At 36.9% G+C, this 27,403-nt stretch overlaps 1 protein-coding gene across 1 annotated transcript; it reads left to right on the top strand.

Moving 5' to 3' along the window:
* The first annotated feature begins 10,469 nt into the window (after nt 1-10,469).
* On the top strand, nt 10,470-12,053 carry LOC141398233 (uncharacterized). Its single transcript, XM_073975505.1, has 4 exons — nt 10,470-10,475; nt 10,545-10,859; nt 11,028-11,159; nt 11,223-12,053. Exons 1-4 carry the CDS (start codon nt 10,470-10,472, stop codon nt 12,051-12,053), a joined length of 1,284 nt encoding a protein of 427 aa, XP_073831606.1.
* The last annotated feature ends 15,350 nt before the right edge of the window (nt 12,054-27,403 follow it).

Here is a 27,403-nt window from a genome sequence, read left to right as displayed (position 1 = left end):
ATGGCATTTTTAACATCAAGGGTGGCTAATAAAACCACAGGCCTACTATAGTTGTTTCGCCGCTGGGCGGCGGCGAACACATCAACCACTTCCTTTATTGCCCCAATGGTGGATTTTCCAGGTCTGAAACCATGTTGCCTGGCTGAAAGCCCGCCTTTCAGGTTTATAGCATCTTCTATTCGCTGTTTAAGTAACCTCTCATAAAGTTTTCCAGCCGTGTTCAGCTGTAATATCAAACCTAGTGAAGGACCATTATGTACCTTCACTAGGTTTGATATTACAGCATCTGGGCGGTTCTTCGGTCTCTTCTTCTTTTTGACTACAGTATGCCATTTTGACTTTTCTGCTGTTTGTGGTATAACCGGTGCCACTTCCAGGCGGGCTTCTGCTGCCTTCTTTTTATGTTTCTTCCCCGGGTTAGTCTCAGCTGGGCTAGACGCGCTTCTTTTGTGTTGTGACGTTTGAGGTGTTGGTGTAATTAAACACACGTCGTCTGCTGTTTTGGGCTTGCTCGATTGTCGCTCTGTTTCAGCTGTTTTCCAATTTCGTCGATAATTGGAGATTACGTCTAGGAGCTCGTCTAGTTCCGATACTCCATTTTGGAAGTCTCTGCTGATGTTCCGTTGTTTGCCAATTGCCTCTCTCATTTTCCGGAGCACAATATGGCATTTTGCGAGGGCTTCCTCCTCTGATGCTCTCATCTGAAGGATGAACTCCTGTTTAGGTGAGTTATAGGTTGCTGCTGTTGGTGGTACTGCTGTGTTTTGCTGCGGGGTTTGTTCGCGACTCTGTGAACATTCCACTGCTTCTACTGCTACTGCATGCGAACTCACTGGTATGCGCCTGGTTTTAGAACTCTTGCGGAACGCAAGTTCTACTTCTTCTGCGGTTTTGGGGGTTTCTAGATTCATCATTAGGTTGGTGGGTCCCAAGTCAGAGCCGTTATCCTTACTCGTTATGCAGTTGTCCTTCTTTGACCCCGAGGGTGCCTTTGCGAGCAGTGAGGTCCTCGCGAGGGTTGACACAAGGCCTTATGAGCACTTGTGTTCAGAGTGTTCAGGATTAAATCAACTGAACCTGCAAGGCCAATTTAATGACGCGAAGATAAGGAGCGTTCTCTGAATCCTAGCCAAGGTTTTATTGGGACGGAAGACAGACACGACATTAGCCTGAAAGCCATTTCGGTAAAATGTCACTTTCACTTACTGAGGTAACAGAATGCCGTGCCTGCCGGCCCGAAGCAATCATGTCGTAATGTATCCGGATCGTTTTCCATATTCGTAGCAATGTTGTCAGCGTGCCGTTGTTTTGATTAGGGGAACCACGGAGGCATCACTCTCCTGTTTGCTCTATCATTAGAGCACCCCGTGTGGGTGGATGCTTAGTTAGATGGCGGCTTCCGTTCGCCATGTCGTGATAAGCCTTATCGGACGTTGATGTTCATTTGTAACATATCCTCAGCTATCACCGCTCAGTGGTCTGGGACTGCTTATTTAATTCGCAGCTAACCTACATAAATGTAGGCCATTCAGTTATCCGCCACTGACTGACCCACCATAGTAACTCTGAGCATGAAGCCCTAGGATAATAATAATAATAATAATAGTAATAATAATAATAATAATAATCATAATAATCATAATAATAATAATAATATTAATAATAATAATAATAATAATAATAATAATAATAATAATAATAATAATAATAATAATAATAATAATAATAATAATAATAATAATAATAATCATAATAATCATAATAATAATAATAATAATAATAATAATAATAATAATAATAACAATAATAATGATAATAATAATAATAATAATAATAATAATAATAATAATAATAATAATAATAATAACACTAATAATATAATTGTTCCACAAACATCCCATACTTCGAACGTATAAAGATTCCAGCTGTAGAGGTTTGCAGACGAACATGTCATTTCTCTTTTTCAGCGACCACCTCACTCAGAGGATACCCCTTGTTTAACAAAGCGTTTTGCAGTGTTGGCTATAGCGCAAAAACGAATGAACCGATCATCATATATTTTTGTGGGCTTATTAAGTACCTAATAATCTTGCTTTAAAATGATAGAATTTTAAAAATACCAATTTAAAAAAAAAATGGTGAACAGAAAAATTCAAAATTCGATTTAAAAAAAAAAATAGCGTTTTTGACCACTAATCGGTAAAAAAAAATTTTAAAGGAAATTTCTCATATTTAAAGACAAGAGTTTGATATATTTAATATGCACACAAACAATATGAAGATTTATGAGGAGGCACGGTTCTATGGGGCTATAGGAAGACGGGGAACAATACCGACAGATTTCTGGTGGAAGGTTATAAGCCCCCAACGAAGACTTAATACCAACTTTCCGCCATTTCGGTGTGGTAATCAGTCTAAAACCTCTAAAACACCGAAAATCGGGAGGTACCGTCATATGGGGGCCATAGGAAGGCGTGGACTATGCAGACAAATTTCAAGGTGAACGTATTATGCCCCCAACGAAGACTAAATACCAAATTTCAGCAATTTCGGTGTAATAAAGAGGCTAAAATCTTCAAAATACCGATAATCGGGAGGTACCGCTGTGTGGGTGCTATATTAAAACGTGGACCTACACCCACAGTCCTCTGTTGGAATGTTTGATACCTCTGCCGAAGACTAACCAGCAAATTTGAATACTTTCGGTTGGTCATTGTGTCTAAAACTTTCAAAATACCGAAAATCGGGAGGTACGGTTCTATTGGGGCTATATCAAAACGTGGACCGACCATCCCAATTTTTTGTCCTGAAGATTGTAAGTCAATAATAGGTACGTGTACCAAAATTGATTCACCTACGACAACTCCTTCTATTTTTGGCCACAGTTTATGTGAACTCGCGACTGTGTGCGACGTGTCCTAAGACACCACTTGTAGAGAAGTTTTACATGGCTGAAATACTCAGAAAATGTCGCAAACATTGCTGAGGGGTATTTTACCACCTCTGAAATTTTTGATGTTGCCTGGCCGGGGAATCGAATTGCACTACGGTGGCTCCCTTCTACTCTATCTTTATTCAAATTTAAATGTTGATATCTCCAAAACTCAACGAGTTATAGGCCATTTACTATGAGTTTTTTTAAGTTCTATTTGGTAGTGGGATTCGAATGATTACTATTTTTTCTTAATTTTTTAAAAATCTTCAATACCAATTTTCCTTTAAAAAAATACAAAATTACATTCTTTAACATTTGTTTTCTTGTTTTATTTAGGAATTTATCTACATCCTAAAACATCTTTATTTAGCGATTTTAAGAATGGTTTAGCACTTAGTGTACCATCATTAATGGCTATTATTGAATGAAGTTTTTTGTGTCCGCGATAGGTTTAATCTTTTTCGTATGTAAATAATCATCTTCTGAAGAAAATATCACTTTAAAATTTGTTAGATTATTTGGCTGGGATACCCAGTCATATAATTCCCGAGCTGTAGTTATTCGATCATCAGTTTAGTTAATTTATTGTCCGACTGGTACAATAATTGGTAATATATTTTCAAAATCGAAAAATAACTCAGTTTTTAAGATGTTTAAGATAAATTTCTAAATAAAACAAAAAAAACAAATGTTAAAAAATATATATTTTTTAATTTTTTGTAAAATAACAAATGTTCCACTTTGCACTATAGGTAATTTGCCCTGTTTTGAGACAAAAATTAGTAACGGGCGAATTCAAGAATCTTTTAACTTTTTAAATTATTTATGCCTCCCTTGTCCAGCCTGGGATGTTTGTGGAACAATTATATTATAAATTATTCATGTGTAAAAGTGAGATAAAACAAAGATTTCTACAAATAAATTCGGATATAAAGAACAACGATTATAAGCAACTACGTATATAGCAATCACAGCTATATTTTCCAATGAAATTTTTATTAGTTTTTTATGCACAACAAACTATTGAAAACCGCCACGGTCGTAAGTAACAATGATGCTGACCCCGCGAATAGGCTTCTTTATGAATTGTTATTATAATTTTGCTTACTATTAGTTATATGTATTGAAACAAAGAACCCATCCACAATCCTCTTCTCTGCCATCCCCAATCAAATTTAACTACATCCCACTTTAAACTTGTTGTTTTTAAATTTGAAAACAACATATGTATATGAGATTAAGCTTGATTTGCCTACAAATAGTAAATAAAACACACATCTCAACAAAACTGCCATAGTGAATCTAAAAAAAAAATAGACACACAAAGCACAGTGGACGATTGATTGTTGCTATGTTTCGACAACTATCAAAATAGTTATGTGCATTCTCTGCAATGTGGAGACACATGGCAGTGGGAGTAGTTAATTTGGTTTACAAATGCAGCTACGAGAGTGTTTTGGTTGAATTCGCATTTAAACGAATTCATCAGTCACACTTATTCTTGACCTCGAGTCGTCATACAATTGGAAATGGTTATTTGTTTCAATACAAAGAACTAAGAGATCTGATGAGTCCAAGTGACTAGTCTTCTCTGCCATCCCCTAAAGCAAATGTGTTCTTCTTTGGCACGGCGGTGCCGAAGTTTTTCACCAATTTACACACATACGACCCGAATGCATAGAAAGAGCGTACGAAAGAGAGATAATGTTTTGATTTGTTTTTGTTTTGTAGCGTGCGTGCATTAAAACCAACATTCCGCAGCCCTTTACTCGCGAGCAAGCAAAGAGAGCTTCTCTCTCCACTCACTAATTGAAAAACCATCGGTGGTGCTCAAAATATTTTGTGCATTAGTCTCTCTGAGCGAGTCTTCCCTTTGCTAAAACACGACAGATGAGAATAGAGTGAACATATGTTGTTGTTGCAGTCACGTTAACGTATATGGGTGATCTTGGCTGGAAAAACCATGCACTAACAACAGTGTTTGCGCAAATTGTTGTTGTTGTGAGCCGATCATTGATTAAAACACACTAACACAGTCATAAGTTGCCAATAGTTTGAATACTTTCTCATTTTGGCTTGTTCTCTTCTTGGTCACACATGCCCTAAAGCAGGTATCGGCACCAATACAAACGCATTGTTTGCGGCGTCACGCATACGACTCTCTCTCTCTCCACAAACAGCGTGTGCGTTAATGCATTGCTAAAACTAAAAATCATTGAAACAACCGACAGCAGAACCTTCTTCATTGACTTCTGAATGAAGACTGAGTGGTGGTTGTTCTGTTGTTATTCTCATCAAGGGCACGTGTGCCCCTTTTTGCCGGATGCTGCCCTAAAGCAGCGTCGCCCAAGAATTCCCATCAATGTTTTAGTATGTGTGCATGTATGTGTGAAGAAAACAACCACATTATGTTTATCGTTTGTTTTTATTCGCGTACACTGTAAGTGAGAGAGAGAAGCAAATGCAAAAACAACTCAGTGGGCGCCCCCACTATACTTCTTTGCAAAGAAGCGCGTCTGTGCCCTAAAGTAATAAATTTTAACTACATCCCATTTTAAACTTGTTGTTTTTAAATTTGAAACAATGGTGGGCAAATTGCGAGAGACTCATGTATTTTTTACACTTTTGTGTATGAGGCCGAGCATTTCTGCCCAACAGTGATTTGAAACCAACAAATATAAGATTAAGCTTGACTTACCTACAAATAGTAAGTAAAACACACATCTCAACAAAACTGCCAAAGTGAATCTAATTATAATTTTGTATATTTTTGAAATATAGTACGTTAATAAAGACGAGTTCAGTACTCAACCGTATCAATGATTAATATGTTAAAGAGAGATAAACTAAAGCTCACTACTGACGAACCGTTACTATTTCTTATTTTACTTACAATGAAATTGTAAACATAAACAATTTTATGTTTGTTATTTATTCCAACAAATCAAAATTCGACAATTTTACGAGTTTTTTCTGCAGAAGTGACCCATACAAAAGGGGCGAATTCGGGTTCTGAAACCTATTATAATCAATGCGGAAGACTTTCAGTAATGTGTTTCAGGTGGCAAAATCACGGCCAATTTAGTAAAAGTATATATGAAGTGAGTTTTGGGAAAATTAATTTTGTTTTCCTTTTTGTGCTTCTTGGTCGCTACACAAAATGTTTATGGCATATTTAATTATATATTAAATAAATTCCAATCGTAATGGCTAATTTATTCTATTTTAATTTACATAAATTTACATTTGCATTTACAAATAATAAGTAAACACATCTCAAAAAAACTGCCTAAGTGATTAAAAAAACGAATTCGACTTTTGCAACGCGCGATATCTCTAGAACTTTTAGTCAAAGACAATCTGAAAATATACTAAAATGTTTTGCTGATGAGCAGCATCACCATACAAAAAATAAAGGAAATCAAAAACGTCATTTTGAAAAAGTGTCCGATTTCACTCAGAAATCCGCATATGTATGTGACTAAAGTGTGTTTTGTGTTTATTATATTTTAATAATTATACTTTGGATTCTATTAGCGATTGCGGGGGTATCTCCTTTTTTGGGTTTTCTTCGCCCGGAGAACCAGAAACACAGGAAATTCTGCAGCAAATCTTATAAAGTAAAGAAAGTGGATGATATATGGAGGCTGTAGCCAAAACTGGACTTTCTTTCTTTATATGGTCAAGTTTTGGACTCTGAACTTATTCGCAAATTTTCCAAATAAGTTGATTGAAGCTTCCATTGCTATTTTGATTGTAGCCGCCGACGCATCTTTCGAGTAAAGACTATTTACTTAGATCGTTGTATATAGGTCTAAAAGCATCCAAAACATTTGATGGAAGTGGTCTGTAGTCGTGTATGAAAGCCTCTTTTCTTGCCCCAGCCTGTTGATATGAACACCACTAGTCTTCACCGGTTGGACATCTCTCGTGACGTGGATTTGTATCGCTTGAACTGTAGTGATCAAATGTCGCTCATATTGCCTCATGCATATCGTGAATTGAATTCGAATGGCGTCGAATTGCAAGTCCATAGTGGACAGTGAGCCTGTCAATAAATTTTCCTGTCAAAAAATAATGAATGAGTGGCTTTATAATATGAAAACGCCCATTCACAGATACAATAGTTCTATACCTGTACCTGGAAATGAATGAATGACCTCCACATGTTTCATTCATAGGTTACAAGTGAATTCATTTCTGGAAATTCCCAACAGGTAGTCATTGTGAGGTACATTAAAATTATGCAAAAAGAAGTGGTATAATAAACCAATAAAGTACGCCTAAACACACAAACCACTACGGGTTCTCCACTTTGAAAGGTGATATCTCAGCCAATTTTGTTCCGATCGACTTGAAATTTGCGGCACACTCTATACTACCTGTACTTCAAAATAAGCCAATAACATTTTTTCGGTTTTTTGAAATTGACAAGTAGGGATAACTCCCTAATATAAAATACATACCTGTAAGATATAAATCATATAGGAACAATTTTTCTCGGGGATGTTTACTAGGTAATAAGAAATCTTGGTACCGAATTACAGCAAATACGGTTGAATAATATGTTGGTAACAGTAGAATACTTTAATTCGAAAAGACTCGTCACATGGGGACCACGCGAAACTTTGGACCTAGGACTGCAATATTTTTGTTACAGTATTTTTAGATCACTATGACCAATTGATAAACAGTTTTCTGTTCGATATATTATTTAGTATTATTATTGCCACACCTTCAACTGGGATTTATGAAACGATGTGGGCAATCTAGTCACCAAACATCTTTACGTATCTTTTGTTCGCAGCATATTTGAATATCGAGCAATATTCTGTGATAACCATTATATTTTGTTTTTATTTAAGGACCTGATTATGAGCAGAATCATAATAAATGTTCCCATCAGATCCATAAGAAATTTTGCAACTGCTTAAACTTTATTATTTTGTTTAGTTCAAAAATAATCGATCTATCTGAAAATACGATAACTTTCTGGAATGAAATAAAATGAAAACTCGAATATTTCCGATCAAAAATAGGTTTATTGTATTCTTACCCAGCAAAAAAATTCCACCCAAAATAATGGGTTTCGTAAGGGATTTTTGGCAGCCGTAACTACTCTCAAACCCCCTTTCTTCCCCATTATTTTTACAAGGGCATGTCACACTCAGTTTATAGTTATTTTATGACCACTAGAATAACTAGTTATTCTGTGGCAACTAGATGTTGAAAAGTAAGGTGAAAAAATTCTATATTTAGAACAGTTGATGTAGAGAATTTGCTTTTAATTTCATCACACTTCTTATTTTTATTTTACTTTATTTTTTTCGCTGTCTGCCCGAATTGAACCCACGAACCCTCTGATTTCTAGCCAAAGACACTACACAATATGCCACGCACACGAATATTAAGGGTTGCTTAAGAACTTAAATGTGCAGTGCACATGTATACCACGAACTGTTATTTTTTAATTAAAAAAAACTCGCGTGCCGACAGTGAGCGTTGAACACACAACCCTAGGATTTATAGTCGGACACACACTCACTGTGCCGTCGTCGTCATTACTTAGTGAGGAGTAAAGGAAGTATGTTTACCTTGTAAATTTTTTAAGAAGTAACCCATTACTTTTCAGATTACTTGTAATGCGAAAAGAAGCTTGTTTACATTACTTTGTAAAGGGTTACGTAATGACTACCGGATCCAAATTTTTGCTGGGTAAGTATTCTCTAGCATGAGCTCAGACCAATTGTTGAAGCAATTTTTCCACTCCGATTGATACACATCCAAAACAGCATCTTCTGGCGACGAAAATCATTGACTACACCTTTTTCCTGCTGTGCGAGAATATAATGAGGTCATTGGGTGCCAATTCGGGGCTGTACGGCAGATGACCCAACAATTCCACGTTTTGTCTGGTCAAAAAAAGCGCTGGTTTGAAACGATGTGAGAGAGTTCACGTTGTCATGGTGCACAATGATTCGTCTTCCTTTGTTCATTTTTTTGAATTTCTCGGGAGACTTCAGAAAAAAAATAAAGTGCACCACTCAGAATCCAACCATCCTACGTTGCTCAAGATGTATAGTAGCCAATTGGTCAGTTTTGCCGAAGAAGCAGGCGACCATTTGCTCCGATGTGCTTCTTCCATGAGCAACATTCGTTGTGTTTGGCTCGCCTCCGAAGACCCCCACGGTCGATGGGTGTTTTGTTTCGGGCGCAAACGCCCGACGTCGTTTGAAACCATGATAACATAGTGCTATAGGATGGTCCTTTATCGACATACAAAGATTTAATTTGATCGATGCACTCTCGCCGTAATTATTCACGCCGAATGCTGTGAAAATTGATCCGAAGAAAATGTTCACAAGTAAATTCCATTTTTTGGCAAATTAATTTTTTCACGCCACTGTAAACAACACAGCACATGATCGTTCTTCAAACCGTACTGAGTACGTTTCAAACTTTTCGATGGAAATGTCAAATGGCGCCTGACAATAAAAGGTGGAGTCTAGGACAGAAACTTCGAGGGATACTATCCTGGTATTCATCGAAATGAAAAGACTTCTTCGCTTCTAAGATCCCCAAATGCACAAAAAATCAATTACTGGTATTCCCATCACTGAATCAGTTTCACACATGTTTATTATTCAGTTGTTGATTTGTCTTTAAAATGCACGAAGGCTGAAATTTCTTTCTAATTTTGATTCAACTCGCTTTTCTAGGAATTTACAAAACTTATATTGATCCTATAAAGGTCACTTTCATCTTTCGAAATATTAACATTTTTGCCCAAATCAAAATGTGAATATTCATCATTCCATAGGCTTATTTATAATGTAGGCAATAAAATATGGAAATTAAGTAATAACCAAAGGGAAGTCTCTAGGGGTATAGACACCAAACATTTGGCGTCAGACAGTAGATGAAAAAAATAAATTAGTGGATATTATTTCTAATACAGACATTGGAATACCTCAGGTAGCTGAAAAGATATTGCTAAACAATCTTTGCTCTCTAATGAGAAATTGGGGGTCAAGATGCCACTCGAGAGATTGGCTTCATGCAAAACATGAATATCAAATCGTTTAAGCAGATGAAAACAAGTTCTGATTGGAACGAAGATGCCTGTTGTTGCTGTTTGTTTGAGTTTGAGGTAGGTAATGCACAAAGTGGTATCCACTTAATCAAACTTTGTTGTTGTTGCTCGTAGCTTTGTTGGACAAACAGCAATTATCCATTTTTTGGGGGTTTACCTTTAGGTGTTGATTATGGCCAAAAATAGAAGAAGACCAATGAAAACGAAAGCTGAAGATGATATGTAATTTAATTACTGAACTTTTGCCTCTGCAGCTCTCGAAAAAACGGGCTGCCCACGAATGAATGGATTGCTGCAATAGAAATCGTAAAAATCTGTTGTTTTCAATTTTCATATAAAACGACAATGCATCGGCGAAACATCATCAGTCTCATTTCATTTGGAGACAGCAACTCATAGGAATCACCCTTCAATTTTTACCTACGCAAGAAGATTCCTAACATGAAGGTGGGTAGTGAGAGGAGATTCATAATGGCATAACATCTGGAAAACTAATGGATTGTTGTTTGTTTATAGGTTTTCGTTTGCGTTTTAACAGTTTTGGTAGCTTCATGCTCAGCCGGTTTCTTGGGTGGTAGCTCCGGTGGTGGACATGCCTCTGGCGGTTACAGTGGCGGTCACGGTGGACATGGTGGCTCTTATGGAGGCGGTGCTGCAGCTGGTGGCGCCGTAACAGTTAAAGTAATCCACCAACAAAGTGGTGGCGCTCAAGGTGGATACGGTGGAGGTTATGGTGGCGGTCATGGTGCTGCCGTTGGAGGTGGTGCTGCTGCTGTCAAAACCATTAAGGTTATTCATCAACAACAAGCTGGTGGTTATGGCGGTGCTTCTGCTGGTGGTTATGGTGGTGCCCAAGAAGTAAAGACTGTTAAGGTTATCCATCAACAACAAGCTGGTAGTTATGGCGGTGCTTCTGCCGGTGGTTATGGTGGTGTTTCTGCTGGAGGTTATGGTGGTGCCCAAGAAGTCAAAACTATTAAGGTTATCCATCAACAACAGGAACAACAACATGGTGGCTTCTCTGGTGGCGCTGCTCATGGTGGCTACTCTGGTGGTGCCCAAGAAGTCAAAACAATTAAGGTGATCCATCAGCAACAACAACAACAAGGAGGATATTCTTATGGTGGTGCTGCTGCTTCCGCTGGTGCCCAAGAAGTCAAAACCATTAAAGTTATCCATCAACAACAACAACAGCAAGGTGGTCACGGTTACTCTGCTGGAGGTCATGGCGGTGCTGAACACGTTAAAACCATCAAAGTTGTCCACGAACAAGGAGGTGCTTCTGCTGGGGGTCATGGTGGTTATTCCTATGGCGGTGCTGGTGCTTCTGCCGGGGCTGAAGAAGTCAAAACCATTCAAATTGTCCATGAACAAGGTGGTGCATCAGCTGGAGGTTTTGCTCATGGCGGTGGCCATGCCCATGGTGGTGCCGCTGAAGAAGTAAAAACTATTAAGGTTGTCCATGAACAAAGTGCTGGTGCTTCAGCTGGCGGCTACTCCGGAGGATACTCTGCTGGCGGTCACGGACATGGTGGTGCTGCTGAAGAAGTAAAGACCATCCAAGTAATCCATGAACAAGGCGGTGCTGCTGCCGGTGGTGCTCAAGGTGGTTATTCATATGGTGGTGCCAGTGCTGGTGCTGCTCAAGATGTCAAAACCATTCAAGTTATCCATGAACAAGGTGGTGCTTCGGCCGGGGGTTACTCGGCTGGGGGTTTCTCAGCCGGGGGATACTCAGCTGGTGGTTACTCGGCCGGCGGTGCTAGCGCCGCTGCTGAACAAACTATTAAAGTTATTCATGAAGAACAATCTGCTGGAGGTTACTCTGCTGGTGGTTATGGCGGTTATGCTGATGCTGGCGCTTCTGCTTCTGCTGGCTCTGGTGGCTTCGACGATGCACTTGAAACTTTAAAATCTCTCAAAGTTATCGGTGCTTTAAGTGCTGATGGTGGTGCTGCCGGTGGTTATGGTGGCAGTAGCGCCGGTGCCTACGCTGGCGCTGCCTCAGCTGGTGGTTGGCAATAAGCTCTCGCGCCTAGCAATCTGTGATCTTTCAATCATACCACAACTCATCGTTATTTACCCACATTGCCCCATCGCTTTGGTATGATTGCTCCAAAATCTGTTGTTATTAGTTTTATAAGTAGACCAGAATTTTTCGCTAGTTTTGTAAGCCTTACATGAATTTATTGGTTGCATTTGCATCCGTCTAATAAATGTAAATAGAATTTTAGAAAAAAAAAGAATTTAATTCTTTAAATTGGAAAATTACACCAAAAAATCATATATCAAAAAATGCATACATATATCGTTATGGTTTTAGCGTGGTACACACCAACAGTGCGACCCTTTATTTTTGCCAGTCATTGAAAATGCATGCTTTTTCTAATCTTCCATAGCATCGCGAAGAACGCGATCCAGCACTTGGGTGTGGGGTAATCTTTTTCTTGGAACATTTGCAGTAGTTGAACTACAACGCCAGCCATTATTGTATCGGCAACAATCATCAAAATTAATCTCTAGAAGTTGGACTCATCTATCATCCATCTTTCAATTTCAGTGCAGCCAACTTAATTTCTATATATTCATTCTTTTGGACCACGATCTGATATTCAAAGCTCTCAAGTTGTTGTCGTCAATATACATACTCCCCTTCTCCAGATAAAGTGTGCTTAAAAAGTACACCTTCACCCGAGCATATTCCTTGTGGATTCCTGACTAAAATGGTGTTGGGATTTGAATGCCCTCAGCGGATAACTGGTGGCATACCGTTGGTGCTTGGTGGGACGACAGCTTTGAGTTTATAACGAAGCATCTTGCAATGCCTGTTGAATTATGCTCCTCTACTGCTTTCTTTTCTATAGATAGTGCATCCTAAGGTCATTTCAGTTGGTCACCGTTTGGATCACTATGTTATTACGCATGCCCAAAACATAATATCGCTGTAAACAGGACTGCAAGGAGTAACATCTGTACACATTTCTAAGGAGTGGACGGAAATAGTCCATATTCGAAATTTATCTAAGATTCGCAGAAATATTACGATGAGCAACGTATGGAGCAACTCGGTCACTGCCTTCGAAAGTTATCTTGTGCACCATTTTGGTCAAAAGTTTCGAACTTTTGTGGGGATGGTACCTAAAGGAGTGGACCAATATGGCTCATCTTCGAACTTACACTAAGTTTGGAGAAAACATTACGATGCGCTCCAGCAACTACACATGGTGCCATAGGTATTTTTTAAACCTTTTGAAATATTTTCTATGGACTTGCCCCTGGTAAAACTTTTAATGGGGGCAGCAAATACAAGGTGTTACAACAAAAATCTAAACAATTTAAGAGCAGGTCCTAAACTGAACTTTTCCGAAATTTTGTGTGGGAAAAACCCGAAAGCGTGGACAAAGAGAGAGAGTTCACATGTCTGGTACAAAGTTCACGATGTGCAAAGTATGGACCAATTCTGTTATCCCTTCCTGTGTTAACGTGCGCATAATTTTTCCGAATTTTTGAGGGGGAGGTACCTGAAGGTGTGTACCGATATGGCTCATCTTCGAACTGGAACTATGTTTGGACAAAATATTACTGAGGACAAATTTTGGACCAATTCGGTTCATCTGTTCGAGAGTTATCGTGCGCTCTAACCAGCCAGATAGACATACGGACGGACCGACATTGCTAAATCGACCTCAAATTGTCTGAAACGGATTTCGTCCAAGTGTATGTGGTAAAAACCAAAAATGTTTTACAATCGATGAATCTGAGTTTCACCCTTTCAGAATTCGCGAACAGTTCACATATTCTATATTAAAATGAAGTGTTTTAGGAGTGATTCCATAATGTCGATCATTAAAATTAATTTACATGGAAGCTATGTCGGCATCAATGTAGAAAAATGGGTAAACATGGGTTGAAGCCAACAAGTTTTTTATGCTCCCTTCGGATTTCTGGCTTGTCCTTACATTTTGTAGATCTATGCCCAAAGCAAGATTCAAAGAAGACTCCATTGGCAACATGGTACTAGTGTATCATTTTTCGATATATCCACTGCATCAATCCAAAATTGATGCTGACATTTTGAAGCCAGAATTTCGGTTTTTTTTATAATCCGGACTATAGTACTCGTGTTTTTACGTCGTTTAATATATATCTCATGAGTGTGCTTCTTAGCAACTGGAGTTAAAGGCCAAAATTTGATGCTTGAATTTTCTTAAAAAACCAATTTTTTGCGTGTAAAATTTACAAGTGTCATTAAAATTTTCATTGAACCCCGGGTGAATTTAGTTTTTTTACGCGACGGATCTAATGAGCCCTTCCGCGTTCGAATCCATACACATTCCTTGAAAATAGGAAAATCTGCAAAAATATATTTTGTCAAATCCGCGTCCTATGCAGCGATTTTCTTTGCAAATTTTTAGATATATGGAAACCTAAATGCGCGATTATAATAATTGCGAAAAAGCACATCATAAATTACAGAGATGCGCGAGTAATATGGGTCGACATGGCTAAATCAAATTGTCTCAAACACATATCGTCCAAACATACTTGGGGTCTAAAACCATTACTTCGTTGAGACACATTTTGCCCGTATGAAAGTGTATATCACCAATATTTTTGAAAATTTAACATAGCTGAAGCCAAGGTTTACCCTTTTAGAAAACGCGACTCGTGATTGTATATTATACAAATTAAATACTTTTGGATAAAATGAAATATTTTTGGTCGTGGCAAAAAATATTAGCCTTAAAAGATAATTTGCGTGGAAGCTGTGGCTACATTTATGTTAAAAAATTGGTGAAAATGGGTTGAAGCCACCATGTCTTTTTTTGTTATATCTCGATTTGTGAGTAAACCACACTTCTCTCGAGTTTCCTGTCAAAGTAAAAGCAGAAGCAAACTAAATAAGGATCATCTCACTAATGTATTACTTTTCAAAATTTCGTCTGCTTCTACCATTAAAAGATGCTGACATTTTGAAGCCAGATTTACAGTGTTTTTTGAAATTTTCTTCTAATATCATTCCGCAAACAGGTTTTTCAAAAAATCATATATAGAATTGTAATACTTGCGATTCTGAGTTATTTGATATGTATATTGTGAATGTAGTCTGCACAGCTTCATAGAAATCTGCATCCAAATGCGGAAATTTTGTGTGAACGTTTTTCTAAAAATCATATTTTTCGGGTCTAATATTTGCAATTGTCTCTAGAATACTTCGTACTCCATTGCACATTTTAGTTTTTTACGTTTCGGATCCAATAAATCATTCCTCGTGAAAATCTATCTACTAAAACGCGAGTTACGAGAAATTCCAAAGTAGAAAAATCACCTAAAATTGTTTTTGAAAATATCGCGTATTTTATCGCGTTTTCTGCGCATCGTTTCCACTGCAATGAAAAAACTAGTGCAACATCTTCGTTTTAGCGGAAACAGAGATTTGAAAACTTTACTGATAAGGAAGCTACATTCATTTTATCCCAAAAAATAGTGTGCGATGCTACATCCGCGGTTCTTGATTGATCGCCTTCAAATAAATATATATCGATGTAGATTTTCATGGTTGACATTGAAATCGGATGCGGACAAAAATTGTATGCACTTTGCGCAAATTAGCGATATTTTATAGGTTTTTTAATGCTAAGATGCAGCCGATGCTACATCTTAGAGTCCAAATTATATTTCGAAAAATATATACAACTTAATAGATATGGTCTTGCTGTACACGAAAATCACATGCGGACAAAATGATTTTGATAATTACGCGATTTACACGTATTTTAAAATGCATATAAATTAAAATGGGTTATTTGACCTCTATTTCCATTTCAGAAGCTTTGAGATACATCCTCATCAACCCAATTACCTTCCCTAATGGAAAAGCTTTAATATGAATGTCAGTAAAGCAAAATCCGTCTATTTTATTGGGAGATTTAAGCAAAATGAAGGAAGTATTCCTATAGATTTTTACAATTTTTTCTACTACATAATGCATGTGAAAAAATATTTTTTCAAACAAAATATAATTTTTTTGACCAAAATATGTGCTTATTTTGGCTGTAACATCGAAACTATAACACCAGTCTGTATGATTGTAGTCTCATTTGATTCGCCGTGAAGTTTTGATCTAGAACAAATTTTTATGTAATTTTATGACCACTAAATGGGCCTTAATTTTGAAAAAAATTGACTTATATTCAATAATTTATCAATTTTATGTACATTCCGCGAATTCTGTGTAATATTTTGCAGGTATTATGCAATCTACTCGCTGAAGTCACTTCGAGAGAACTTTTTTGTAACAATTGTGCTCATTAAAATAATTAGCGTTTTTATAATATTTTCTTTCTTAAAAAGCGAAATAAAAGCGCCATAACTTTTGTCCGCAACAACCAAAAATTGGCTCGCGACCAGATTCGTACTGGGAATCTTTTTCTTAAACTACATATCAAAAATCGTTGATGTAGCGCGAAAAAAATTTATCCTTTTTTTCTGAAATGGAATATGAAATAATTGGCAATATTCCTGATATACCCTCGTTAGCATAAATGCTGAGGGTATAAAAATGGGTCGGATAATACACATCATAAAATGCGTGCAAGTCGCGAAATCCTCAAAATCATATGATGCGCACCCGGTCTACCAATACATCGAATTCTTTTTATATCCTACACCACACTGTGGTAAGGGGTATTATGTCTTTGTGCATTTGTATGTAACATCCAAAGGAAACGAAATAGAAAATGGGGGACTACAATTTTTTATTCATAGGAAGAACGCTATTGCTTTTGGTGAAAATCGGTTCAGATTTCGATATAGCTCCCATATATATTTTCGCCCGATTTCTCGTATTTGCTGCACCTGTGACGACGTGTTTTCACTTTGAAGCTGGGGTAGTTCAGTGGGGGCCAGGGTCGTCACAAGAATTTATTTGTTGGGAACTTTAGAGAGAGAGAAAACACAAGTTTAATTTTTTTTCATAAACGTTATAATCTTTAATACAAAAACACTTCACATTACATTTCATTAAACACTTTATCGAAATCTTATTATTTGGTTTCGTTTAGGTACAGTTCCGGAATCTTCGGCAGCACATTTGTTCAATCGTAGTTTTAATTGTTCACAGTTCTGCGAATCATTCTTATTTTCCGACGGTAACTCGTGGTTTGGCGAATCACTATCTCTGTTCAGTATCATATGCTGATGGCTTAATAATCATTCGTGAGGGCGATGACATCAATATCTCCAACTGTCGAAGTAGGTTAAGAGATCGGTACGTTGATTGCTCTCAGTACCCCAATTAACCGCTGCACAAAGTTAAGAGATCGGTACGTTGAATGCGCTCAGTACCCCAATTAACTCACACACCACACAAAAGAGATTGGTACATCGATTGCTCTCAGTACCCCAATTAATTCACACACCACACTAAAGAGCTAAGAGATTGGTACGTCGATTGCTCTCAGTACCCCAATTAACTCACACACCACACTAAAGCGTTAAGAGATTGGTACATCGATTGCTCTCAGTACCCCAATTAACTCACACACCACACTAAAGAGCTAAGAGATTGGTACGTCGATTGCTCTCAGTACCCCAATTAACTCACACACCACACTAAAGCGTTAAGAGATTGGTACGTCGATTGATCTCAGCACCCCAATTAACTCACACACCACACAAAAGAGTTAAGAGATTGGTACATCGATTGCTCTCAGTACCCCAATTAACTCACACCATAGATGGGCAAAATATCTCTTAAATAGAATTTAAGGGAAAATTAGAACGGGGTTTTTGTTAAAATTTCTTTGCCTTTTTAATATTTTTTAAACACAGACGGTATCTTAACAAGTCCAAAAAATATTATATTAAAAACAAATTTGCAAAATTACTCGTAAATGTTTATTTATGTTGTAACAACGAAAAAGAGAAACAAAACATAGCAACGCTGGCGTGCAAGAAAGCCCATCTATGACTCACACACAACACCAAAGAGTTAAGAGATTGGTACGTCGATTGCTCTCAGTACCCCAATTAACTCACTACAATAACTACACTACAGAGTTAAAAGATCGGTACTTATCATACCCCAGTTAACTCACTACTATCCCACAGAGTTAAAAGATTGGTACTTATCATACCCCAGTTAACTCAACAGCGGTCAACAGACAACTGTCCCGAGTGACGGCCAGGCATCTCCTTTTATAGCGTGGCGTTGGTGGCTGCGCCAACCAAGTGCGACCAACTTCAGGTTAAAACACTGTTCCCACTAGGGGGGTTCATTGCTGTAGTCATACCAGTTGGCACTAGTATATGCCGTTCGGCCGTTAATTTAAAATTTAATTCAAAAGTCGTTTGAATTAAATTTAATTTTTTTAGAACATAATCAAATTCCTGTAGCCAAAAACGAGTGATCCGAGATCACGACTTTTGGAGCGTTACACACCATACACTCTATATACGTCCAATTTTGATGAAATTTTGAATGTGTGATTGAACTCCGTCTACAAATAAGTGAGCCAAATTATATCGAAATCGGTTTAGATTTGGATAAAGCTCCCATATATATTATCGGCCGATTTCACGTATTTTCTGTACAACACATGCTATATATGTCCGATTTCGATGAAATTTGGAATGTGTGACTGAATTCGGTCTAGAAATAAATGTGCCAAATTATATCGAAATCGGTTCAGACATGGATATAGCTCCCATATATATTTTCGCCCGATTTCACGTATTTGCTGCACCAAACACGCTATATACGTCCGATTTTGATGAAATTTGGAATGTTTGACTGAATTCGGTCTAGAAATATGTGTCCAAAATTATATCGAAATCGGTTCAGATTTGGATATAGCTCCCATATACATACATATATTTTTGGCCGATTTCACGTATTTTCTGTACCAAACACGCTATATATTTCCGATTTCGATGAAATTTGTGACTGAATTCGGTCTAGAATTAAATGTGCCTAATTATATCGAAATCGGTTCAGATTTGGATATAGCTCCCATATATATTTTCAGCCGATTTCGCGTATTTGCTGCACCAAACACGCTATAAAAGTCAGATTTCAGTGATATTTGAAATGTGTGACTGAATTCGGTCTGAAAATAAATGTGCTAAATTATATCGAAATCGGTTAAGATCTGGATATAGCTCCGATTTATATTTTACATATTCACAGTGGTGTAGGGTATCATATGTCGGCCCCGTCCGACTTTGATCCTTTCCTTACTGGTTGTATACATTTACCAAGATTTATTTTGGGGTCTATTATGTAGCATCATCTGAAGTTAATTGATCAAAAAAATGTATGACACTTATAATTTACACTTTTTATGCGCAACCATAAAAACTCGATTTCAAATTTCACAATCTATTTTTATACCCTCCGCCATAATAGGGAGGGTATATTTAAATTTGTCATTCCGTTTGTAACACATCGAAATATTCATCGGAGACCCTATAAAGTATGTATATTCTTGAGCAGGAAAAAATTCTTAGTCTAAGCTTTGTAATTTGGTACAAAACTTTCTCCAGCATTTTGTCGGTATAAGTCCACGCCTTCATATAGCCCCCATAGAATGGCACCTCCCGATTTTCCGTATTTTGAAGGTTGTGGCCTCAATATTCCTATGAAATGGCTGACATTTGGTACTTAGCCTTCATTTGGGGTATCAAACTTTCCATATGAAATTTGTGGGTATAGGTCCACGCCTTCATATAACCGCATATAATATACCTCTGGATTTCCGGTATTTTGAAGTTTTTGGCACCAATATTCCACCGAAATTGTTGAAATTTGGTATTTAGTCTTTATTTGGAGTATAAAACTTAACCTCTGAGCCTTCATATGGCCCCCATAGAACAATACCTCCCTATTTTCGGTATTTTGAAGGTTGTGGCCTTCTCCTAAATGGCTGAAATTTGGTATTTTGTCTTCGTTGGGGGTATAAATCTTTCCCCAAGAAATTTTTCGGTACTGGTGCACGCCTTAATATTGCCCCCATAGAAGGGATTTTCGGTATTTTTGTGACCACCGATCCATCGAAATGGCTTAAATTTGGTATTTGGTCTTCGTTGGGAATATTCAACTTTCCTCTCTAAATTTGTCGGCATAGGTCCAGTGCCTTCATATAGCCCATAAAACGGTACATCCCAAGTTTCGATATTTTGAACTTCCACAGAAATGGCTGAAATTTGGTATTTTCAGTATTTTGTAGGTTTGGCCACAACCTTCAAAATACCGAAAATAAGCCAGCTCAAATTTCGTATTTAGTCTACGTTGGAGGTAAAAACCTTTCCGACTTAAATTCGTCGGTATAGGTCCACGTTTCGATATAGCCCCCATAGGACGGTACCTTCCGATCATAGCTTCAGCGCCAGCGTACGTAAAAATACTTTAAATAACATTTCCAATCGTTTCGTTTCGTATTTTCCATAGGAACAATACAAAACGAAACATAACCCACGTTGGTCGAGCTCGCTGTTTAGTTTTGTTTTGATTACATTCGTGAGTGCAAACAAAACGAAAAGCGAAAAGTACTCAACTCCACAAGAGCAGATAGAAAACGGAATAGTACTAAACACATGTGAATAAATCAAAAACGTTTGGTGGTTGATAAAATTCACTGTGGTATGCTGATGCTAACTTATAGGGTTGTTAAGCAATCACATGTGCGTGTGGCTGAGTGTGTCATTGACAATACGCACGGGAAACGTTTCCCAAAAATACTTTTTGTTTCGGTGGAGAATGAAACAACTCGGCAAAGCATAGCCGAAGTTACAATACAGCAATCGTACGGTTTCTATCTTTTTACATTGAAAAGTTTGTGTTTTTGTTTTGGTTGTGAGAATGAAACGATTCAGAGAAGCTGAAAAGTTTGTGGCTTTGTGTGATTGGTACGGGAATCGTTTTGTTTGTTTCCGTTCATTGTTCAGCGTAAAGTAACCTTTATATTCAAATTTTGAGCTCCACTTGCTTGTAAACGTCCAACAACACGATGCATGCACAGGGAAACTTAGTACATTCCGGCGAAGTAAACAACAAACATCAACATACAATTGGATATACTATAAAAGAACGTGGCAAAATTACGACAGGGATCAGTTCGGGCTGCACGAAAACTATCTGGCCTAGGCAAAACTCCGTGTTGCAAGGCGTCATTTGATATATTTTTTGGACAATTCGACAGTTTTTAGACTATACGTACTCAGAACAGTTTGTCATCCAACGGGGTGTTGTATTTTTTACAGTGACTTGAAAAAATCACTTTGCAAAAAAATTGGATTTATTTATGAATATTTTTGTCCGATAATTTTTCACAAATTTCGACGTGGATCAGGGACGTACGAAGGAGGGGGATAGGGGACCAGTAAACTGGAGAGAAACTGCCAATAAAATCTGAATTACATTTTTATGACATTTTATTCCATTTCCAATTAATAATGGAACGCGGAATTCCCAAGAAATATATTCTTCATATTTGATATACTATATTCGATCGTTATAGAGGTGTCGATGCTTTATACTTTCCTTTTATCAATGGACGTGCATGAAATGAAATGTCTATTGGACAAAATGTACCATATATCAGTTATTCGTGGAGTATATCTCGAAAACCAATTAGAAATTTCTTTCACTGCCTTCGCCAACATTTTGTAGTCGTATTTTTGACAAATTTTTTGTTAAAGAGTAGGTGAAATCCGTTTCAGACAATTTGGTGGCATTTAGCAAATCCTCGTGCGAATCAACCAATTTAGTCCAAATTTTGAATTTCGCAATGTTTTGTCCAAATTTAGTTTAAGTCCTATCGGTTCACTCCTTCAGGTTCAAAATTTAGTTTCGAATGTAGATTATATCGGCCCATTCCTTCAAGTACCTCACACACACAATTGCAACATCACTGCAGTTTAAGTGCTGTTCGAGGATGCTTTGGGCATTTTGAACAAAGTACTCCTTGTAGTCTTGTTTACAGGGATATTCTAGTTTTCGCCGTCAAGTCCATACTTCCTGGCATAATGGTAAAAAACTCTAAGTGACCAAATAAAGTGGCTGGTGGGCCTTATAAATATCGAAAAAATACATATATCCAAAGTATCGATTTGACATTGATTAAGGTCCTAATTCACACACATGCTGAGAGCAAATCTTTGTCAGCAAAGTCGACTTTAGGATGTTGTTTTTGTGGCAGACGAAGGCAAAGCTTGGTAACTAGTATATATATGCATTTTTCTAATGAAGTGCGATATATATACTAGTTACCAAGCTTTGACTTCGTCTGCCACAAAAACAACATCCTAATACGCCTGAAGGTCGACTTAACCACCCGTGAAACTTAGCGTAATGGTTGGATGCGTGGGACTTCGGTAGACTCCTAAGTTTTCAATGTATGTCTTAGGTCGTGAAAGCTCAGCTCGAAAGAGAATTAATTAATTAAATAAAAAATTCACTATAAATGACCCTCGCCTTAATAAGGCAAAAATAAAATATTTATTATCTTCAAATATTTGAATACTTATAGTAACGGGCAACTGATTTTTTAGGCTGCTTTGATGTAATAAACGTGGCTTCACATTTGTTTGTTTAAAGTTACCCAGGCCGGCAGTTCCTAGTTCAGCAACTTTGTGAAGCAAATTTTAAAATTAGTGGAGTGGAATATATTGTATAAAAGTGTATATCGATATTATTTGCTGTTTGTGTTGTGAAAAGTGATTACTTTAAATGTATAAAAGTACCAGCTGCAGAGGTTTGCAAACGAACATGTTAAATATCTTTTTCAGTGACCACATCATTAAGGGTTTACCCCTTTTTAAACAAAGCGTTTTGCGGTGTCGACTGAAGCTCGAGAATGGACCGACCATCATATATTTGTTTATGCTTATCAAGTAACTAATAATCTTGTCTTTAAACGAATGAAGTGCCGTTTTTGTCCATTAATCAATCAAAAAACTCTTTATTTAATTCTCTCATTTAAATACAGTACTCACGGTGCGCCTTAACTAATTTTAAATGGAAGGTGCTTACACCTGGAAAGTTTCTGCAGATTATGAAACTACAATGTTCATAGATGATCCCGGAGGGATTTTCAAATAAATCGCGGTCAAAGTTCACATTTTGAAGGGTTCTATAGGTTTTCACGATTTTGCTTGGAAACTGCGAGTCCTATGTACATATATGGGCCTAAAGAAAATGTTGTAGATTGACCTTTATAATATTTTCGTAGATTTTACCGTTTTTGAGATATAGAAGTTCAAATTGAGACAATGCACTGACTGTATCGCCTCCTTTTAAATCAATGTCCCAAATTAAACTTATATGGCTTGAAAATAAGACAACCTAGGAAAAAATTAATCATCTAATCTTGTAGAGAATTTTTATAGCTTCAACATTTTCTTTAGTCCCGTTTTTAATGACTTGCGATTTCCAATCAAAATCTTGAAGACTTAAGATAAAAACCTAAAAATTTGAACTGAACCTCTATATCTCCAAAATGGTAAAACCTACGAAAGAACCTAAACGTCAGTCTTTAGAGAATTTTCACAGCTAAAACATTTTTTTAGACTCATTTTGATACGACTTGCGGTTTCCAAGCAAAATCGTGAAAACCTAAAAAACCCTAAAATTGTGAATTTTGATCGCCATTTATTTAAGAATCCCTCCGGCGATGTTTTCGGTTTTTTATACCCTCCACCATATGGAGGGTATAATTAAATTTGTCATTCCGTTTGTAACACATCGAAATAATCTAAGTCGATCTAAACACGCCAAATCAAGATACAGCTCGCAATTGTTAAGATAGAGCGTCAAAATTTGGTACAGAAGTTTTTTTTACTTCCAGGATGGTTGGTATTGCAAATGGGATACATCGGTCCACGTTTTGATATAGCCCCCATAGAACGGTACCTACCGATTTTCGGTATTTTTTGAGGTTTTAGCTTCATTATCCCACCAAAATGGCAGAAATTTGGTATTTAGTCATCGTTGGGTGTATAAAACTTTCCACCTGAAATTTGTTGGTATAGGTCCACGCTTTCACATAGCCCCCATAGAACGGTACCTCCCGATTTTCGGTATTTTGAAGGTTGTGGCCACAATAATCCGCCAAAATGGCTGAAATTTAGTACTTAGTATAACATTGGTGGTATAAAACTTTCCCCCCAGAAATTTGTCGGTATAGGTCCACGCCTTCATATAGCCCCCATAGAACGGTACCTCCCGATTTTCAGTATTTTGAAGGTTGTGGCAACAATAATCCAGTAAAATGGCTGAAATTAGGTACTTAGTCTTCGTTGGGGGTATATAACTTTCTCCCAGGAATTTGTCGGTATAGCTCCACTCTTTCATATAGCCTTCATAGAACGGTACCTCCTGATTTTCGGTATTTTAAATAATCCACCGAAATGGTTGAAATTTGGTACTTAGTCTTCGTTGGATATATAAAACTTTCCCCCAGAAATTTGTCGGTACAAGTCCATATTTTATTATAGCCTCCATAGAGCGGTACCTCCCGAATGTGGTTATTGTGAAAATTAGCCACATTTTTTACGGAAATTGCTGAAATTTGAAATTTTGTCTTCTTCATACACGAAGGGAAATTGTTCCATTTTACAATATAAATCGTGGTGGAGGGTATAACAAGTTCGGCCCGGCCGAACTTAACGCCTTTCTTAGTTGTTTATTTTTCTTATCTATGAACATTGCTGTTTCAGAATCCGCGAAATCATAAAGGTCAATCTTGTGGAGAATTTTCACAGCTACATTTTCTTTAGGCCCATTTACATAGGACTAAAACCTAAAGAACCCCTCAAAATGTGAACTTAAATTGCGATTTATTTGAAAATCCCTCCGGCATTTTTTTTTTTTTTTTGTTTCTTGATATTTCTCAGCTATGAGCAATGTAGTTTCAGAATCTGCGAAAACTTCCCAGGTGTAAGCACCTTCCATTTAAATTTGGTTAAGTTACACCGTGTACTTTGTTGTAAACAATAAGCCCACAAAAACATATGAAGACTGAACACCAAATTTCAGTCATTCCGAATTGATAATGACTGAAATTTGGCTAAAACCTTTAAAATACCGGAAATCGGGTGGTACCGTTCTATAGGGGTTATATCAAAACGAGGACCAATAACAAAAAAATTCTATAGGAATATTTCGCAGCCCTGGCGAAGACTAAGTACCAATTATCAGCTACTTCGGTTGGATAATGTGGCTTAAACGTTAATAATATCGAAAATTGGCGATACCGTTCTATGGGCGTTATATTAAAACGGGGACCGATAGCAATTATTTTTATGAGAAAAGTTTTTTGTCCACTGGGAACCCTTAATGTAAAAATTCAGCCAATTTGGTCGAAAAACATAGGTAAAATCTTAAAAATACAGAAAATCGGTGATACCGTTTTATGGGGTCTATATCAAAAAGTGGACCTATATCCATAATTTTTATCAGGAAAGTTTTTTTGTCAACTGGGAACCCTGCACCTCAAAATTCGGCCAATTTGGTCGATAAATGTAGCTAAAAAATTAAACATATTGAAAATTTGAAAGTACCGTTATATGGGGGTTATACAAAAACTTCGACAGACCGTTCCAATTTTTTGCTTCGACATTGCAAGCCAACAACAAGCACTTGTAACAAAATTCCTTCTATTTTTGGCCACCGTTTATATGAACTCGCGACATAGTGTACCGTGGTCCGATATGGTTCATTTTCTACTATGTACTAATTTTCAAATTTGTATCTTAAATATTGTGATCTTTCGTTATTGACTTTATATACATTGTATCAATAATTCATATAAAATCAACTAACTACACCTTAAAATAGCAGTACGTGACGCTACACAATATTTTAAAATTTCATAATTTTTGGTCAAATTGGGTCCCCCGAAATGAAATCCTGCGTATGCACGATGGGGCAAATGACAGGTTTTCGAGGCAACAAATCACTGGGGCAAGCTAGACCTTCCAAATTTTGTACAGATGTTTATAATGGGCCTAGAAACTAATATTCCAAATTTGGTTCATATCGGTTCATATATACATATAGCTCCCGTATATATGTTCGTCCGATTTCAAGCAATTGATGGACCAAACACGCAAATTCTGCCCAATTTTTATGCGATTTGGGAAATACCACGGAATTAGGACTACAAATAAGTTTGCCAAGTTATACTGAAATCGGTTCCCATATATATTTTCGCCCGATTTCAGGTATTTGGTCACCAATCCCGCTATGTATGTCCAATCTTGATGAAATTTGTAATGTGTGACGGATTTTGGTATAGAAACATTTTTGGCAAATCATATTGAAATCGGTTCAGAATTGGATATAGCTCCCATATATATGTTCGCCCGATTTCAGGCAAATGATTGACCAAGCATGCAAATTCCATCAAATTAAAATAAAATTTGGAAAATGTTACGGAATTCGGGCTACAAATAAGCTTTTCAAGTTATATTGAAATCGGTTCAGATATAGAAATAGCTCCCCTATATACATATGTTCAAATTTCATGGTTTTGTCTGTGGTTTGTTATAAGTTAATAAAACAAGGTTCCAAATTTAGTAAAAATCGGCTAAGATTCCGCCACAAAAGCCAAAGTTTGTCTGCGATATCTTGGAAATTATATATTATTATATACATCTTATTCCGAAATCCAATTGATAACATTATTGGGTTTCCGATTATTCTCCAACCAAAACATAAAAATTTTCATATTTTTAACTATTACGACATCTGAAATCAGATTTTTATGAAAAGGCGCAGCTGGGCGCAGCTAATTTTTTCATTAAATGATAGTACACATTAATACCTTTCACCACATATATATAATATCCTAGATCTACCTAAATCTCAAAAGTTATACTCCAGAGAACACATGGATAACAAAGCAAAATACTCCAAAAAAGACATAACATCTTAACTCAAAAATACATTTACCATATAACATAACATTTTTATTATTTGTTAACACTATCTTATTTTACATACCCATTGAAGAGCTTTCCATGTTTAAAAAATATAAAAATGTTGAAATGTTCTTTTTGGCGCCTAAAATGCTTTCACTACTTATTTATAATGAATGTAGGAAAATGATGCATAAGAAAATATATCACCATTGCCAGATCAGTATGTCGCTATGTGATGTTACCAGATTGATTTATTTTTTAATTTTTATGGTCTGTTCCTTTACTTCTGAAAATGGTAAAACCGGCAAAAGTAGTTAAAGTTGTAAACTGCTCCCATATGAATTGTATTGTGTCTGAAGTAAAGGAACGCTTTTCGAGTAAAAAGTGGTAAAACTTGAAGATTCTTGAACGTAAAGGAACAGAGCTTTAGTGATTCAGAGTGTTGGCAATCG

Source organism: Musca autumnalis, unplaced genomic scaffold (genome assembly GCF_047663935.1).
Source record: "Musca autumnalis isolate F117 unplaced genomic scaffold, ASM4766393v1 scaffold_3, whole genome shotgun sequence".
Lineage (NCBI taxonomy): Eukaryota > Metazoa > Arthropoda > Insecta > Diptera > Muscidae > Musca > Musca autumnalis.
This window is presented reverse-complemented; position numbering and strand designations above follow the sequence as displayed.

Bases quoted from the DNA above. Each gene is read 5' to 3' on its own strand.
- LOC141398233 (XM_073975505.1), top strand. The intron at 10,860-11,027 runs GCTGGTGGTTAT...CATCAACAACAG, and splicing joins GTGGTTATGGCGGTGCTTCT to GAACAACAACATGGTGGCTT. The intron at 11,160-11,222 runs GCTGCTTCCGCT...CAACAACAACAG, and splicing joins GATATTCTTATGGTGGTGCT to CAAGGTGGTCACGGTTACTC.